Source organism: Monodelphis domestica, chromosome 5, assembly GCF_027887165.1.
Source record: "Monodelphis domestica isolate mMonDom1 chromosome 5, mMonDom1.pri, whole genome shotgun sequence".
Lineage (NCBI taxonomy): Eukaryota > Metazoa > Chordata > Mammalia > Didelphimorphia > Didelphidae > Monodelphis > Monodelphis domestica.
In genome coordinates this window covers 184,702,959-184,720,067 of record NC_077231.1, presented here as the reverse complement: position 1 = coordinate 184,720,067, position 17,109 = coordinate 184,702,959, and the positions used below count along the sequence as shown (strand labels likewise).

The window sequence follows — 17,109 nt, the reverse complement described above, 5'->3', positions numbered from 1 at the left end:
TGAATGAAAATGATATTCAAAAATGGTTCCACTCTGCTTGAGAGACAGAGGAGAAGAGGCCTTCTTTGAAGAAGAGATAAGTTGCAGCGCCAGTGCTGCCCCTTCAAAGTCCCATTGCCTGGCGCCTTAGCCCTGCCGAGCCCCCAGAATGCTGAGCTACAAAATCAGGATGATAATCTGTGAATGATGTACCTCAAAGGAGTCCTGGGAGCGACGACTGGGTAAAGCCCTCTAGACAAACGCTATGTTCTTGTTGCAGAAAAAGATTCCTCCCCTGTAAAGGCAATATCTGGAGGAACCCTCAAATCACTTTCCAAATGACGCATGGCACAACTCCTCAGAGAACCGGAAGGAGGAAGGCGGGAAGCCCAGCACGTGAGGCAGGCCAGTCTTCGGGGAGCCGGTGTTTCTTTCCTTCCTTCCATCACAGCTTGGGTTGGAATGGCTTTCTAAGTGACTTGATAAACCTTCAGGGAGCACTATTCACTGTCCTGGCTGCGGATGGCTTCGCAAAGAAGCTCGGACCTCATTCGGGAGTCTCTGAAGGTTTGGGAGGCAGGTGAGAAGCTGGAGGCTGTTATCCAGTGGGCTGGGGGGATGGACGCCAGGAATACGGAGAAGTCAGCCTGCTGCCCTTCCTAATGTTTATAAAAGGTGGATTATAGGATGATGGAAACAGGTAAAACTAGTCCTAGTTCTGGCATCCAAACTTTAAAAAAAGATTAAGTAAAAAAAAAAGAAAGAAAAGATCGAGTACATCGACTCCATTTAACTCCACATAAATTAGTGGTTGGGCCATGAATGTCTCCCCCAGCTACAGCTAGGGCAGAGGGGGTTAGGCTTATGGCAGGAGCTAACCTAGCCTAGAAATATCAAAATGTTTATTTCCTTGAAGCTAAGAGAGGCAGGATAAAATCAAATTTAAAGAAGTAAATTCCTGATGTCAAATCCATAAGTAAAACTAGGATGTTTGGAGTATATACAAATTCTGTGAGGTTGGCATTAAAAGAACAACCACATCATTAAAAACAAACAAAAAAAAACCAAAAAAAAAAACTTTTTTCCTTCCTTATTAGAATCAGTCCTTTATAGGCGATCCAAGGCAATGGAGGTTAAGTGACTTGCTCAGGGTCACACAGCTAGGAAATACCTGAAGCTAAATTTGAATCCAGGACCTCTGGGGGCTGTCAGGTTGCTGTCCTTACCAGAACATTTTTCAATAGATCCTAAGCTAGAGGGCCTCCCATTATAAAAGTGCCTTGCACAGTGATTTGCATAGATGAGATGCTCAATCAATGTTTGCTACTGAATACCTAACAGCAAAAATGAGGCCTTACAACCAAGATTGAGTTTAACAAACTTTGAGTAATCTTCAACCCCAAATGGCAAGAAATGGAGCACTGACCTGATGCTGAGCAGCCTAATAGTCAGCTATGGCTCTTCATTATTAAAGGGACCTGGACCCCAAATGAATTTCTTTGTAGATGCCAGAGCAATGGTTCAGACTACCTGGTAAGGACAGGGATGCACACTGACCAGCCCTGCCAACAGGGACCACATTCTCCAAAGGCATGAAACCTCTATGGTAATCATGCTTCAGGTTTATCTAAAAAGGAAAAAAGCCCATCCTGCTATTCCTCACTCCCATTCTGGACAAAAGAAGGAAACGTGTGTGTGTGTGTGTGTGTGTGTGTGTGTGTGTGTGTGTGTGTGTGTGTGTAAACAGATAGACAGACACCTAAACAGATAGAGATATATGTACACTTAGCAAAAATATGAGAAATGTATAATATTTTTCACCAAATAACTTTAGTGAAAGGGGAAGGGAATAAGCATGTATATAGCACCTATGTGCCAAGAGCAGCTAGGTGGCACAGATGGGCCTGGAGTCAAGAAGACCTGAGTTCAAATCTGGCCTCAGATACTTACTAGCTCTATGACCCTGGGCAAGTCCCATAACTAGGAGTTACAGTACAATGTTGGGCTTAGAGTAAAGAAAATCTGAATTCAAATCCTGTCCAAGATACTATATGATCCTAGGCAAGTCATTTAATGATTATCTGCCTCAATTTTCTCATCTATAAAATGGGGAGGATACTAGCAATCTACCTCTCAAAGCTGTTGTGAGGAAAGAATGAGATAACATTTACAAAGCATTTTGTAAAGTTTGAAGTGCTAATATAAATGCCAGGAGATGATAATAATAACTTCAGTGTATAAACTACTAACATACCTCCCCAACTCTGGAGACTTGTTTCCAAAAATGTATTTGAAGACCTAGGAAATTATTAAAATCATTTAGTATTTAAAAAATTGTAATTTTTTTTCAAATTGTATTTAACTTATTTATATAATTTAATTATATAAGTGATCACATGATCAGCCATTACACCTTCCTAAAAATGATTACCACCTAAACAAAGACTACCACCTAAACAACAGTAGTATGAAGTTAGTTACATCACTGGTTTTTCAGAGCCAATACTACTCTACTAGTTTTCTTATTAAACAAACTCCTATTTGAGTCTTCCTACCTACAATTAGTTTTCTATATAATATAAAGTTGGCCTATGGGTTACTGCCCTTGGAAAAAATACGACATGCAATAAAATGCTCAGCATTTTTTTAAAAAATCTTGTTAAAAGCTTAGTCTACTGTATTTTCAATAAAATATAAAACCATATTAACCAACCTTCTCCATCTAAGTAAAGGCCCAGTATGCCACAAGCCCAAACACATGCTGTAGTGTTTAACATCAAAGTTGAAGTATGAAAGCTGACCTTTGTATTCTATTGGCCTTCTCCCTCCCCCCCTCCCTTCTTTTTAGCTCATTTTTCATTGCAAGGTTCAGGAGCCCCTGCAACAGAGTTATCTCTGTATAATCCAAAGCAAGGGATGCTGGGACTTTTCCCATTTTTAACCTCTGTACTTTAATTGGCATTAGGTCAATTCAATAAAAATACATCAATTCCTTAAACGGGGAAGGGAGAAGAAAAAGGAGAGTAACTCAAATAAGAGTACAAAGAAAATGAAATAAATATTAAATATACATATATACATATAATAATCTACAAATAATATAACATAATAAACAATATATAATAAAACTAATAAAACAAATATGAAGACCAGTGAGGCTCCTAACTTTCAATATATTCTCTAATTTTCCCCAAAATAGAACTGTCATTTCTATGAGTGAAACAAGGATGGCCATTATCTCTACTACTATTCAATACTGCACTATAGCAATAAGAAAAGAAGAAGCTGAAGGAATTAGAACAGGCAATGAGGAAATAAAACTATCACCCTTTACAGGTGATATGATGGTGTATCTAGAGAATCCACCAAAAACCTAATTGAAAAAATTAACAACCTTATCATAGTTGCAGGATATACAATAAACCTACATAAATCATCAACCTTTCTTTATACAACCAACAAAGCCCAACAGCTTGAGATAGAAAGAGAAAATGCATTTAAAATAACCATAGAACCTCTGACAAAGGTCTAATTACTCAAATTTACAAAGAACTAAATCAATTGTACAAAAAATCAAGCCATTCTCCAATTGATAAATGGGCAAGGGACACGAATAGGCAATTTTCAGTTAAAGAAATCAAAACTATTAATAAGCACATGAAAAAGTGCTCTAAATCTCTTATAATCAGAGAGATGCAAATCAAAACAACTCTGAGGTATCACCTCACACCTAGCAGATTGGCTAACATAACAGCAAAGGAAAGTAATGAATGCTGGAGGGGATGTGGCAAAGTGGGGACATTAATTCATTGCTGGTGGAGTTGTGAATTGATCCAACCATTCTGGAGGGCAATTTGGAACTACACCCAAAGGGCGACAAAAGAATGTCTACCCTTTGATCCAGCCATACCACTGCTGGGTTTGTACCCCAAGCAATAATAAAGAAAAAGACTTGTACAAGAATATTCATAGCTGTGCTCTTTGTGGTGGCCAAAAACTGGAAAATGAGGGGATGCCCTTCAATTGGGGAATGGCTGAACAAATTGTGGTATATGTTGGTGATGGAATACTATTGTGCTCAAAGGAATAATGAACTGGAGGAAAACCATGTGAACTGGAATGACCTCCAGGAATTGATGCTGAGTGAAAGGAGCAGAACCAGGAGAACATTATACACTGAGACAGATAAACTGTGGCACAATTGAATGTGACTTCTCTACTAGCAGCACTGCAATGATCCAGGACAATTCTGAGGGACTTCTGAGAAAGAGCACTATCCACATTCAGAGGAAAAACTGTGGGAGTAGAAACACTGAAGAAAAACAACTGCTTGACTACATGGATCGAGGGGATATGACTGGTGATGTAGACTCTGAATGAACATCCTAGTGCAAACACCAACAACATGGAAATGGGTTCAGATCAAGGACACATGCAATACCCAGTGGAATTGCACATCGGCTATGGGAGAGGTGGAGGGAGGAATAGAAAAAAAATTTTGTAACCATGGAATAATGTTTGAAATTGATGAAATAAAAAAGTTTAAAAAAATAATAAATAAATAAAATAGCCATAGACAATATAAAATGTCTGGGATTCTGCCTTCTAAGACAAAGCCAGCAAGTATATGATCCAAACTACAAAAACACTTTTTACATGAAGTCAAATCTAAAGAATTAGAAAAATGTTAAAAATTGCTTATGGATAAGCCAAGCCAATATAATAAAAATTCCTATTTTGCCTCAATTAATTTACTTATTCATTGCCATATCAATTAAGCTTCCCAAAAATTATTTCATAATGCTGGAAAATTTTTAATAACAAAATTCATCTGGAAGGATAAAAGACCTAGAATATCAAGGGAATTCCTTTAAAAAAAAATGAAGGAAGGTGGTTTAGTTGAACTGGATCACAACCTATATGATAAAGTGCCAATCATCAAAACAACCTGGAGCTGGCTAAGAAAGAGAATGGTAGACTAATGGAATAGATTAAGCACTCAACAGGAAATGGTAAATGATCCTATTAGTAACCTAGTGTTTGACAAATCCAAAAGATCTAAGCTTCCAGAGGAAGAACTGACTCTTTGACAAAAACTTCTGGGAAAACTGGAAGATAGTATGGCACAGACCAACATCTTCCTCCAAATGAGTACTACCATTTCTATGAAGAAACAAATAAAATTACCTAATGTGTTAAAAAAAATTAAAGATTACATTTTTTTGCTATAAAATTGGATCTAGAAATGTAAGAATGCTGGATTCCAAAATGGCAAGGTATATAAACAAAAGAAAAAAAAGAACACTATAGGCACTATGCCAAGGAGACTTTCAAGAAAAAGTGGCATTTGTTGCATATTTTCTATCACCTAGAAATGGCAGAATTGGTCCTGTTTGAGTCAGAGTTCTAGACAAATTAAGAGGATTTCCTTTTCAGTCAGGCAGTGCTTGGAAAAGCCATGTAGAGATAATGTCTCAATCTCCCAAAGAGGCCTGCAAACAGGGGTCACTCCTCTCCCCTAGAAAAGATCTCAGGAGAATATTGGCCTTCTCTGTCACAGGAAAAGAACAACCACCAGGGGAATTGTAACCAGTAAAGTTACCCATGTTGTAAAGAAATGGGGAAGGGATTTCTCTCTCTTGCCATATAGGCTTTTTCAACAATAAGGAGATAGTTCCTGTCTCCGAAAGTTAATAGATCCTTTGACATTTGCCCTTTGGCACTGAGCCTTCTGACTCAATCCCTTGAAATGAGAGACCTTTCCCCCCCCAAAAAAAATGGAAAATTTTTTTACAGTTTTCTCATTTTTCTCATTGTAATCTAGGTAGAAAAAAAATAAATGGTCTCAGTGCTTCCCAAACCACTCATAAAAAATAGAATTATACTGAGACAGACTAACTTAAGTCTCAAAAAAAAAAAAATAGAAGGATCCTTAGAAGTTATTTGACCCTTTGCAGATTTCTCAGTATATGATCACTGGAGCTAGCCCTGAAAGATCACCTGATTTAAATTCATTGTATAGATGACAAAATATTAAATTATTCACTCAAAATCGTACTAAATGGCAAAGCTGGTGTCTTGGCTGCCTGCACTGCTACAGCTGGGATCACAACCCCAAGTTTTCTGACCATCTTTTTCAGTTCTACCACCAGACTTCACAATCACTCTCTCAACTGGACAACCTTATTATTAAAAAACAATTTATTCCAAAGCCTAGCACAATACCTAGGGGCACACAGGAGGTACTTTTTAAATGCATGTTCATGTATTAGACTGAAATCAGCCTTCCAGTAACTTCCACTCTTGGTCCTACCCTTTTTAAGAAAAAAACATCCTTCTTTTAGTACATTCCTTCAAATATTTGAAAACAGCATGTTCCCATCCCTTCTGGATTCTTCAAACTAATCCTCTCCAATTCCTTCAACCAATTCTCCTAAGATATAGTTTCAAGGAATGGTAGAAGGAAACTTATTTTCAAATCATTTTTGTTTTGTTGAGAAATGCCAGTGTGGCTCAATTTCTCTCAATCAGTATCTTTGACCTCAAATGCCTGCCTCCAAACACAGGTGAAACTAATCTGTGTTAAACTGTTATAGCCTCAGGGACAAATAAGTACTCACAGCCTTGGTTTCTATTCTAGTCCTTGACAATCAAAGATGGGAAAAATCAAGTCACTTAACCCCCATTGCCTAGCCTTTACTGCTCTTCTGCCTTGGAACCAATATACAAAATTGATACTGAGTCAGAAAGTAAGGGGTGTTTTAATTATGCATCTATTGTGTGCTAACTTCACAAATGCAAAAGTAAAGCCATTCCTATCTTCAAGGAGCTCTTACACTCCAAGTTCACATGAAGTAGCAAACAAAATAATTTAAATACATCACATATTTAGGACCAAAACAACTATTTTAAAGGAGTTTTAAAAAATAAAGGGTTTAATATAGCACACAGAAATACATGTCTTGGCCCCACCAGTTCACAGATCACTCTATTGTATAAAAAAAAAATCCACCTGTCGTATAGGATTCTCAGAATTCTCAGACTGCTAATAATCAATAGAGAACTTGTTTGTTTTTTTTTTAAAAAAAGGGCTAGTGGGGATGGAAAACTACAGTACATTACTACAAGCCAGATTTTTCACCACTTTCTAAAATGCTCTCATTTTTTGGTGTGTGAGGCATTTGCAGGATGTTTCTGTTGCTGTGTTTTGGAGGACTGGCTGGCTAGATAATTTTCCATTTTCTTCTACCATGACAAACCCTGAGATTTGACCGTTAGGGCACATTTCTTTCCTCCATGGGGTGACTGCATTTGTTTATGCTCCAGACTCGCATTCAGATGGTTCTTAAAGACTCCATGCAAATTGCAGAGCTGTTGCTGATCCTCAGTGATAGAGGGAGTTTCCTCATCAAGATTTCCCTCTACCAATGAAATCACAGGTCTGCTCTTAAAAAAAAAAAAAGTCTGAACACTAATAACAAATGCCTTATATTCTGCTGAAGGAAGGGGAGAAGAGAAAGTTAGAAATTTCTTTAAAATTCCCAGTAAGAGCCCTGTAAACTCCAGATTTCCTGTCTTTATTTTTGTTCCTTCTCCATCTGCTTTAGAGATCTGATGCTTCATTCATACTCCCTAACTTGATGAAAAGCAACTGACGAACTTGGTCAAAACAGTTAGAAATCCACCAACCCATTCAGCGGTCTCCCATTTAGAGGTCGAAAGGGAGTTAGCAGAAAACAAACTTCAGGCGCTCTGGCTCAAAGAGTCTCACATTCACTCACATAGCCCTTCGAGGTGGACACAGCCCTTTCCTTACACCCACCCTCCAAAACTCTACAAGTGGGGGCAAGCGGTCCGGTTCCCAGGCCAGCAGAGCAGGCCCACCCAGACTCCCTCCTCCCCCACCCCCCTGGGTGGGGGTCGGCTTGGCTGGGCACGGTTCTCTCCTCCCGTGCCTCAATAAGCCCGTCTTCACCCCCACAGTCTCCGGTGGCAACACAACAACCCGACACCACACCAGCGTGTGTCAAGCCACAACTTTCTGACCGGGGGCTAAGTCGGTGGTGAAGCCTAGGCAAAGACGACTTATTTTGCCTGGTCTTCTGTTCCCTTTTGAATTTAAAAAGGGCAAAGTAGGAGAATGAGTAGGGGTGATAAGTTTGGGGGGGGGGGTTACTTAGCAGCCTTGGGAGAGGGTACTGGTATTTTATCAAAGTGTCAGGATGCTCCAGGACCAACCTACATAAATTGGGGGATTAGAGGGTTACGGAAAGGAAGGAAAAGCTGGGATGATTCCCCTTTCCCTGAATCACATTTCCCACCAGCCTCCTTCCCAGGGAAGAGTGGCAAACTCTTGGAAGTGGCTACACGCAGCTTAGGTAGGACGTGTGCTGGATCCGAGGGGTGGAAAGGCAAAATTGACTGGAATGATTCCCCCTCCACTGAACCGATCCCCTTCTCCCTCCCCAGGGAAAGTTGCAAACTCTTGAACGCAGCTGCTGCTGCTGCAAGCACGCAGCAGGGAGGAGGGAATATGCGGGGGGCAAAGGGAGATCCTAAGAAGCGCTTAGGGCCTGACACCTTCGGGTGCTAGACTCCGGGGAGAAGAAACCCAAAGGCTCCTACTCTAACACACACACGTACGTGGCTCCCTCGCCACCCCCTAGACCACGGGCCCCCGCACTGTCCTCCTTGCCAACAGCTTCTCTTAACCAGAGGCTACGGATGAGGTTGGGAAAGGCCACCCTGGGGCTGTCCCCAGCACCGGGGAACCCCACGCGGCCATCACCCGCGTGGGCGCCAGAGACCCGCAGGCGGTAGGACCCAGGGGGAGCCGCCGCGAGGCTCATTACCAAGCGCCGTCAGAAGCCTCCCCCCCACCCCCCCGGAGATCCCCAAGGACCCCTTTCCCCCTCTAAGCTCAGGGTCGCTTTCCCCCACCCTCTACCCCCCATCCCATGAGGCGGCTCGCAGGGACAAGGGGGACTGGCGGGCGGCGGGAGCCAGGGCCCCAGCACGAGTTGCAGGAACTTTGGCGAGCCGGGCCCGGGACACAGGGCTCCCGCCTCCTTACTACCTGTGCTCAGGTTGTCGTTGATTTTCAGAGGCACCCGCAGGATGTAGACGAGGAAGAGCATGATGAAGAACCACACGGTCCAGAGATAAGTCCACGACCACACGATGCAGGACTTGAGCTGCTCCAGGAACCCCGGCCCCGCTTCAGCCATGTTTTCTGGCTCGCTCGCCAGGCTTTTTTTTTTTTTCTTCAATCAAGAGTTGCTCCTGCTGTTGCTGCCGCTACCGCTACCGCCCCGGCCTCTCCGCGCGGGCCGCCCGGCTGATTCATGGGCCGGCTGGGGCCAGGCCTGCCCAGCGAGAGCACGACGGGCGAAGGAGCAAGGGCAAGGGAGGCAGGAGCGCGGGCGCCCAGGCTCACCCTCAGCCCGGGCCCCGACTTTCTCCACCCTCGCTGCTCCTTCCCACCTCGGGATCCCGGTCCCCCGCCTTCTCCTCCTCTTTCCCCTCCCCCAGCCGAGGTCACCGAACTGCTCCTGTACACCCCCCCCCCTTCTCTCTCTCTTCTCTGTCTTCTCTTTAATAGTTGGAATACTAAGAGTTATCGAAACCGAAGGGCCGCCTCTTAAAGGAAAAACTGCCGGTGCCAGAAGAGTGGCGGGAGCCCCAGCTCTGGGACAAGCGCCCCCCGGGGGTACCCCGCGGGCTGGAGCAGCCTGGCCACCGACCCCTGCTTTGTCAACACGGTTTTAAAGCCTAAAACATGTCGCGGTACAAAGGAAACCCACCGTATAGAAAAAGAGGCACATAGGCACATCCTCACACATATATTTGGAACTCTGTGTCTGTGTGTGTGTGCGCGCGCGCGTGCAGAGACAGATAGGAGGACAGACAAACAGACAGACAGTGAGCGCGTGTTCCAAAAAACACAATACCTAGGATTACAAAGGAGACTAGTTATGTGGAAACACAGGGATCCACATTCATAGGGAGTTAAACTATTATACCTATATTTTGGAAATACCGTGTGGGTGTATAGATAGACAGGTAATTCCAAAAAGCATCCATTATGCAGGATTACAAAGGAAACCAACTACACAGAAATGTAGTGCTCAGCATACATACCTACATGCACATGGGGATGCCCTAAAGGCATAAAATACCTTGGATTACAAAAGAAAACAATTATACCTAGTGAAAACTATATATATAAATATATCATCTATTTTGGGGACACAGACCTTTATACATATATGTCTACACACATAGAGAAGGTGTTCCTAAAGTATATTGGATACCCTATAGATGTATGTATCTGTATTTATTGGTATCTGTACATATGTCAGGCGGTCCAAAAATTTCTAGTTCATCAGTGGTAGGTTTTTACAAGTCAACTAGCATTTTAAGAGCCTCCTCTGTACATAAACTAGGCTAAATTCTGGAGGCTAAGAGAGCCCAGATTTCTTTTCTCTTCCAAATCATCTATTTTTTCCATGACATCATGTCCTTTCTTTTCATTCTGTAGGATTCTTGCCCATGTTCTTCAATAAATTTTCTGCACTTTCTGTGTACTAGGGGCCTTCTTCTAGGTCTTTTTATATTTGTGAGTTCCAGGGGAGCCCACAAATGGCTATTTCAGTATATAACTAGCTCATTTTCCCCCCAATTGTACATGTATTTTACAATATCTCTTATACCAGCAATTTCCAAATTTTCCATCCTACCTCCTATCACAATAGAATTAATCCATTTTCCCTGAAATCTTAAGCAAAAATAAATAAATAAAAATAATTCAAAATTGCTATATTGGGGGCAATCTGGAATAAGTAAATCTTCAAGCTCAGCCAGAGTTGGAAGGCATGAGCTACTTCCTTTTATTTTTGTTTACTTATTTCCTTTGGGGTTTTTTATTTGCAGTTAGAGCCATGCAAGTTTTTTTGACACAACCACCCCCCCAAAAAAAAAGTCAAAGATAACTAATATTATTTGCTTTTTCTTTACTTTCTATATCACCAATCAGATATTTTCTGATCTTCCTTTCTTGGTCAAAGTAGCCCTTTTTAAATACAAGTATTCCCTTGTGTGGATTTGGCTCATTAGGCTATAAGCCTGCTACTTTAAACCCATTAAGCCAATTATGAACTTTTACTTTTGCCTGTGAGATGAAACAGTGGATTGAGCATTAGATTTCCAGAATCAGAAAGAGCTGTGTGTAAATGCTGCCTCAGACATGTATGACCTTAGACAACTCTGCTTGCTTCTCCTTGCTTCAGTATCCCCCTAACTTGTTATGAGATTTAAATAAGATAAAATTCATGGAAAGCTAAAGTTCCACATAAATGCTAGCTAATATTATTATTATGTCTCCTGCCTAAAACATTGCTTTATCTCCTGGGATTTTGAAAATCTTTTTTTTTTTTAAGCTATCATCATCACATCTAGTAAAGAAATAGTGCCAGTATTTCTTCCAACTACCATTCAAGATGTTGGGTCATTTAGAATTCCAGGGGGAATATTTCATTTTCAATATTATTTAATTTCTTTTTTATTTTCCCTATAATAAAATAGTGTTCTATGCTTCCCCCTGTCAAAATGAGCTTATATTACTTTAGTGGTTTAATGAATTTATAATCTCATCAATATGGATATTCCCTTCATTGATGCAAATGCAAGCTATCTATGATTTTTGAATACAACTCCCTATATTCAGAGGAATATGCTAAGCACTGGAGAATCAAATATAAACAAGGAAGCCAATACATGTCTTGTGAATGTGCATTTGAGGGGGAAAAGAAATGAATGTACAATCGAAAAAATGGTGAACTAGTCAGGTATTAGAGAGAGACAGCTATTTGTGGCCTCTCTCGGAACCCACAAAATGTTTTTTAAAAAAAGCCTAGAAGGCCTAGAACACTCTGGAAGAACATGGGCAAGAATCCTACAGAATGAAAAATTGTACCCATAATACATGACAGGCAGCTAGTTGGCACAGTGGATAGAGTGCCAGGCCCTTCGTCAGGAAGACTCATCTTTTTTCATTCAAATCTGGCCACAGATACCATGTGACCCTGAACAAGTCACTTAATCCTGTTTGCCTCAGTTTCCTCATCTGTAAGAAGAGCTGAAGAAGGACATGGCTAACCACTCCAGTATCTCTTGCCAAGAAAACCCCAAAGGAGGTCACAAAGAGTCAGACTTGACTAAACAATAATAACAAAATGCTTGGCAATCAGCCAGTCAGTCAACTAGCATTTCTTAAGCATATGCCAAGCACTGTGCTAAGCCCTGGAGGTAAAAAAAAAAGGCAAAAAACAGTCCTTGTGATTTAAAAGTTTACATTATAATAAAAGAGCTTGCATTCATTTCATTATTAACCAGCCAAAAGGTGTTTATCACTTTCTAAAATGATTATTGCACTTAAGCTCCTTGGGAGCAATATCTTTTGCTCCTGCATCCCCAAGTACTTTGTACCCTGCCTGGTACCTAGTAGATGCTTAAAAAATGCTAGCTGGCTGACTGCTGGGCACTGGGCTAAGAAATAGAGACCCAACTTTTCCTCTTTTAGGATTCTTGTCCACGCTCCTCTGTGGATTTTTGCTCAGGATTCATCCCATGCAGAATTGGAGGCCTTCTTGGTACTTTTTTTACCTATGGGTTCCAGTGGCATCTATAAATTGCTTTCTATTTCTTACCTGTCATTCTCAGTATTTATCTAGCCCACTTTTTTTTCCAGTTGCACGTTCTCTCTCTTGTTTAAAAGTCCTTATCTTCTGACTTAGAATCAATATTAGTATCAGTTCCAAGGCAGAAGAGAAGTAAGAGCTAGACAATTTGGGTTAAGTGATTTTTCTGGGTTCCCATAACTATTAAGTATCGATCCAAGGGGGGCAGGTGGGTGGCTCAGTGAATTGAGTCAGGCCTAGAGATGGGAGGTCCTAGGTTAAAATCTGACCTCAGACACCTCCCAGCTGTGTGACCTTGGGCAAGTCACCTAACCCCCATTGCCTAGCCCTTACCACTCTTCTGCCTTTGAACCCATACACAGTATTGACTCCATGACGGAAGGTATGGGTTTAAAAAAAAAAAAAAGTATCTAGCTGAGGCTAGATTTGAACTCTGGTCTTCCTGACTCCAGACCCATCTTTCTCTTGACTATCATCCAGCCATCTCTGATCTATCTTTTACTAAAGGAGCAGCTTGGCATTCTCAATGGTTCTGCAACATTTCCCAAATAAAATCCAGCCTGCTTTCTTTCTCCTGCACTAACACTAATCAAATAGACAAGCCAACAACCCCATGATGGCATAATCTGGACAACAGGACAACAACCTTTTAATTTTACCTCTATGGTTCCTTACCATGACTTTAAAAAAAAAAAAAAACCTTATCTTTCATCTTAGAATCAATACTATGTATTGGTTCCAAGGCGGAGGAGTGAAAAGGGCTAGTCAATGGGGATGAAGTGACCTGCCCAGGGTGAACCACGAGGAGGTGTCTAAAGACAAATTTGAACCCAGGGCCTCCCCTCTCAAGAGTCTGACACTCAATCCAATGACCCACCTAGCTGTCCCAATCAAGACCTTTACTTAATCATTGTAGCTCTCACAGAGGACTCAGCAGTGTTTTGAGACGTGATAAAATCACCATAAGGTCATCTGCAAACAAGAGACCCTGTAGAACCTCACCACCAATAGCATTAAGTCAATGGACAGATTTTAGGAAACTCTGAACTTGCATAGAAAAAAAAATTGTACATCTTTATTTTAAATATAATTGGTTCCTTTTATAATCAATGTATTTGATTTCTTACATGTTATGCTGAGAAGGGGGTCATAGGTGTAACCAGATTGCCCAAGAAGTCCATGACCCAATAAAGATGAAGAATCCCTGACCTAAAGGAGATCTCTCTGTATAAAACATCCTCTCTAGGATGGAGGCTAGCGCCCTTGGCACTATCTCCGCTTGAGATATTGCCTCCACTTCACAATAATCCAAGGGTCACTGAACAAACTTATCTCCATGGTTGCATTTATCAAGGAATCTGACATGCTCTTAGCATATACATATACATAATCAGATACATGAGAAACTCTTTTTTTAGAGAAATGTTAAGCCTGCTTCTTGTGGTACAAGCCAAATGCTTTAGACACAGCTTTAACTTGTATACATCTTTGAGTCAATTGTAAGACTGCTAAGATATAATCTGCTAAAGAGAATCATTTCTAAAAGTCGGCTTGCTCCCTTCTAATATTTCCTTCTATTAATACCTTCAATTTACATATAGATCATTCTCATAAAGATTTTATGAAATGAGAAAGTAGATAATATATAGGTCAGTAATTATTGATGTTCTCCCAATTGCTTCTATTAGATATTAATAGCACTCATAGTTTTCCATTCTTTTGTGATCTTCCTCTCCTTTACATATTATATAAAGAAGACACATACGCGATCAACTTGTGAATGAATAGCTCTTCTCAACAATTCAAAGATCCAAGACAATTCTGAAGGTCCTCTGAAGAAAAATGCTGCTCACCTCCAAAGAAAGAATTAATGGAATCTGCTTATCAAAGTATACTATTTTTAAATTTCTTAATATTTCTTGGGTGTTTTTGGTTGTTTTCTTCCACAACATTGTTAATATGGAAATATGTTTTACAAGTTAAATATAACCTTTATATATTAAATATATATAACCTTCATACACACACATGTAACCTTCAAATAATCATACTGTTTCCAAATGAACAAATTGCTTGATTTCTCAGTGAGGGAGAAAGAGAGACAAGGGGAAAGAGATTTTGGCACTCAAAATTTTTTTTAAAAGGAGGCTAAAATTGTTTTTACATGTAATTGGAAAAATATTAAACATTTTTTAAGATCTATCAAATGCTTTCAAGATTCTGTTAGCTGTAACACAGATTTCTTCCATGTGCTCATCCAGCATCTCTGATTCATCTTACATACTTTTTTTACTCCTTCCTAGAGAACATCAGAGAATAAGGTGTCAGAATCCAAATGTGGTGGTCTGTTGAGGCAAATACCTCATTGAAACATTGACAAATATATTCCATCTTACTTCTATTAGTTGCCCTGCCAATTTCATCTATGAATGCTTTTGAGATTCTGTGTCTTGGCTGAGTCTCATGCCAAGCTTTCTCTAAATTTGTCTTTGCTTCTACTGCTTTTCACTGTTTGATGAGGTGATACTACTCATAATTTCTCCAAAGTATTTTACAAATGTGTATGATTTTAAAACTTGTATTGCCTTTGCATACAATCTTTCACAGCTTGGCAAAGATAAAGTGTTTCCTGGCTTGGGAGGTTTCTGGGCTCTTTTGACCTCCTTGTTTTGAGGAAATTTATAACCACTCAACTTTGTAAGACATGGTGATAATTGAGATCAGTATCTTTTTTTTCTGTTTTATCATTTCCCACTTTGGAATATTGATAGGTCTTTGAATGAATGCCTTGAAGCTACAGTCATTGTTTTCAATATTTTTAATATTTCTATTTCTTATCCTGTCTTCTAATTTAATGCTGAATTTTATTTTAGCTCTTATCAGGTCTGCAAATAGTCAATTCTAAAATCAGGCAATCAACAACCATTTATTAATTTATTATTAAATAATTTGTTATAATTATTAATTATTATTATTAGGTGGCAGATATTGGGAATTTAAAGACAAAAAGGAAATAATCCCTACCACATAGGGGGAGATACAATATGCATAGTTAGAAATATGGTCCACTGGAAAGAAGAGGCCGAAAGAAGTGGTGCAATAGAGTGCTGGACCTGGAGTCAGGAAGGGTCGTCTTTCAGAGTTCAAATCTGGCCTCAGACTTTCACTAACTGTGCCTCAGTTTTCTCATCTCTAAAATAAGGAAGAGAAGGAAATGTCAAATATTTGCCAAGAAAACCCCAAATGGGGTCATGAAAAGGCAGACACAACTAAAAGGACCTAACAAAAAAATAATGGAAAGAGTACTAGATTCAGAGTAAAAGAACTGGGGTTCAAAAGCCATTTAATGTCAGTGGATAAGACTCTGGGTTTCAGTTTCCAAAAGTATAAAATGAAGGAATTGGATTAGAAGATGTTAAAGGTTTATTCCATTTCTAAGTCTATGACAAATAAATACGAACTGTGTATAAGGTAATTTCATGGTAATTTTAGAGAAGGGTGGGTACTAGCCACTGAGAGGATAAGGGAAGACTACATTCTGGAGATGGTACTTGAGCTGAGTTTTAGAGGCTAAAGTTTCTAAGAGGGGGAGGTGGAGAGACATAAGAGTCAGCCTAGGCAAAAACACAAAAATTCAAGAATGGAAGGTGAACACACCTAGCAGATTGGCTAATATGACAGCAAAAGAAAGTAATAAATGTTGGAGAGGACATGGCAAAATTGGGAAATTAATGCACTTCTGTTTGTTACAGACAAAATAGTGGTTGCCTTAAACTGTGACCATGAAAATATGGTTTCAAGACTTTGAATTGCCAAAACTGTAAAGATAATTTTTTGTGTCTTGATTTTATATTAAAAATAAAGTGGTCGCCATGGGAAATTTTCCCAAATATGAAATACCCAAGTCAGCTGGGTTTTTATGGAGATTTTAATTAATACAAATAAGGAATTAAGGAAAGGGAGAGAGAGAGTAAGAGGAAATAATGGGAAAGGGACTAGGCCAGCCTAGGCTTAAGCCTTAAGAGAGAGATCAGTCAGTCTTTTATCAACTCACCAGAAGATTTGTCCCAAGCAAGATTCTAGTGTTCAGAGAGATCCAGCTACTCCAACTAGTCCAAGCTCCATCTCAGCTACCAAAGCTGAATTCCCTTTCAGCCACCTAGACAGAGACCAGCCTCCAATTCAGCTCCATAGCTGAATTCTCCAGTTCAGCTCCTGAGCTCCACTTTAGCTTCCAAGGCTGAATCCCCCTTCAGAGGCCTTCTGGCCTCCTTTTAAAGAGAAATTTCTCCTATGTCACCTCCCCTAAGTTTTCACATCTACCAATCACAGTAGCCGTTTTTACAGGCCTGACCATTCTTAATTCACACCTTATTGTCACCTTCTCACACATCTTGCTAAGCTTGCTTGAACTTTTAGTGATTAATTTGAC

The 17,109-nt window shown here is 40.1% G+C and overlaps 1 protein-coding gene across 2 annotated transcripts in view; it reads right to left on the bottom strand.

Annotated features, from left to right (window-relative positions):
• Window positions 1-9,607, bottom strand: part of ST7 (suppression of tumorigenicity 7) — a 300,665-nt gene extending 291,058 nt beyond the window's left edge. The window contains exon 1 of one of the 2 annotated variants that reach the window (XM_001364496.4): window positions 9,056-9,607. In XM_001364496.4, coding sequence (XP_001364533.1) covers window positions 9,056-9,206 — 151 coding nt within the window. In that variant the 5' untranslated portion in view covers window positions 9,207-9,607. The remainder of the gene's footprint in view (window positions 1-9,055) is intronic. The other variant, XM_056799579.1, reaches the window with a different exon arrangement.
• Between the last annotated feature and the right edge of the window lie 7,502 nt (window positions 9,608-17,109).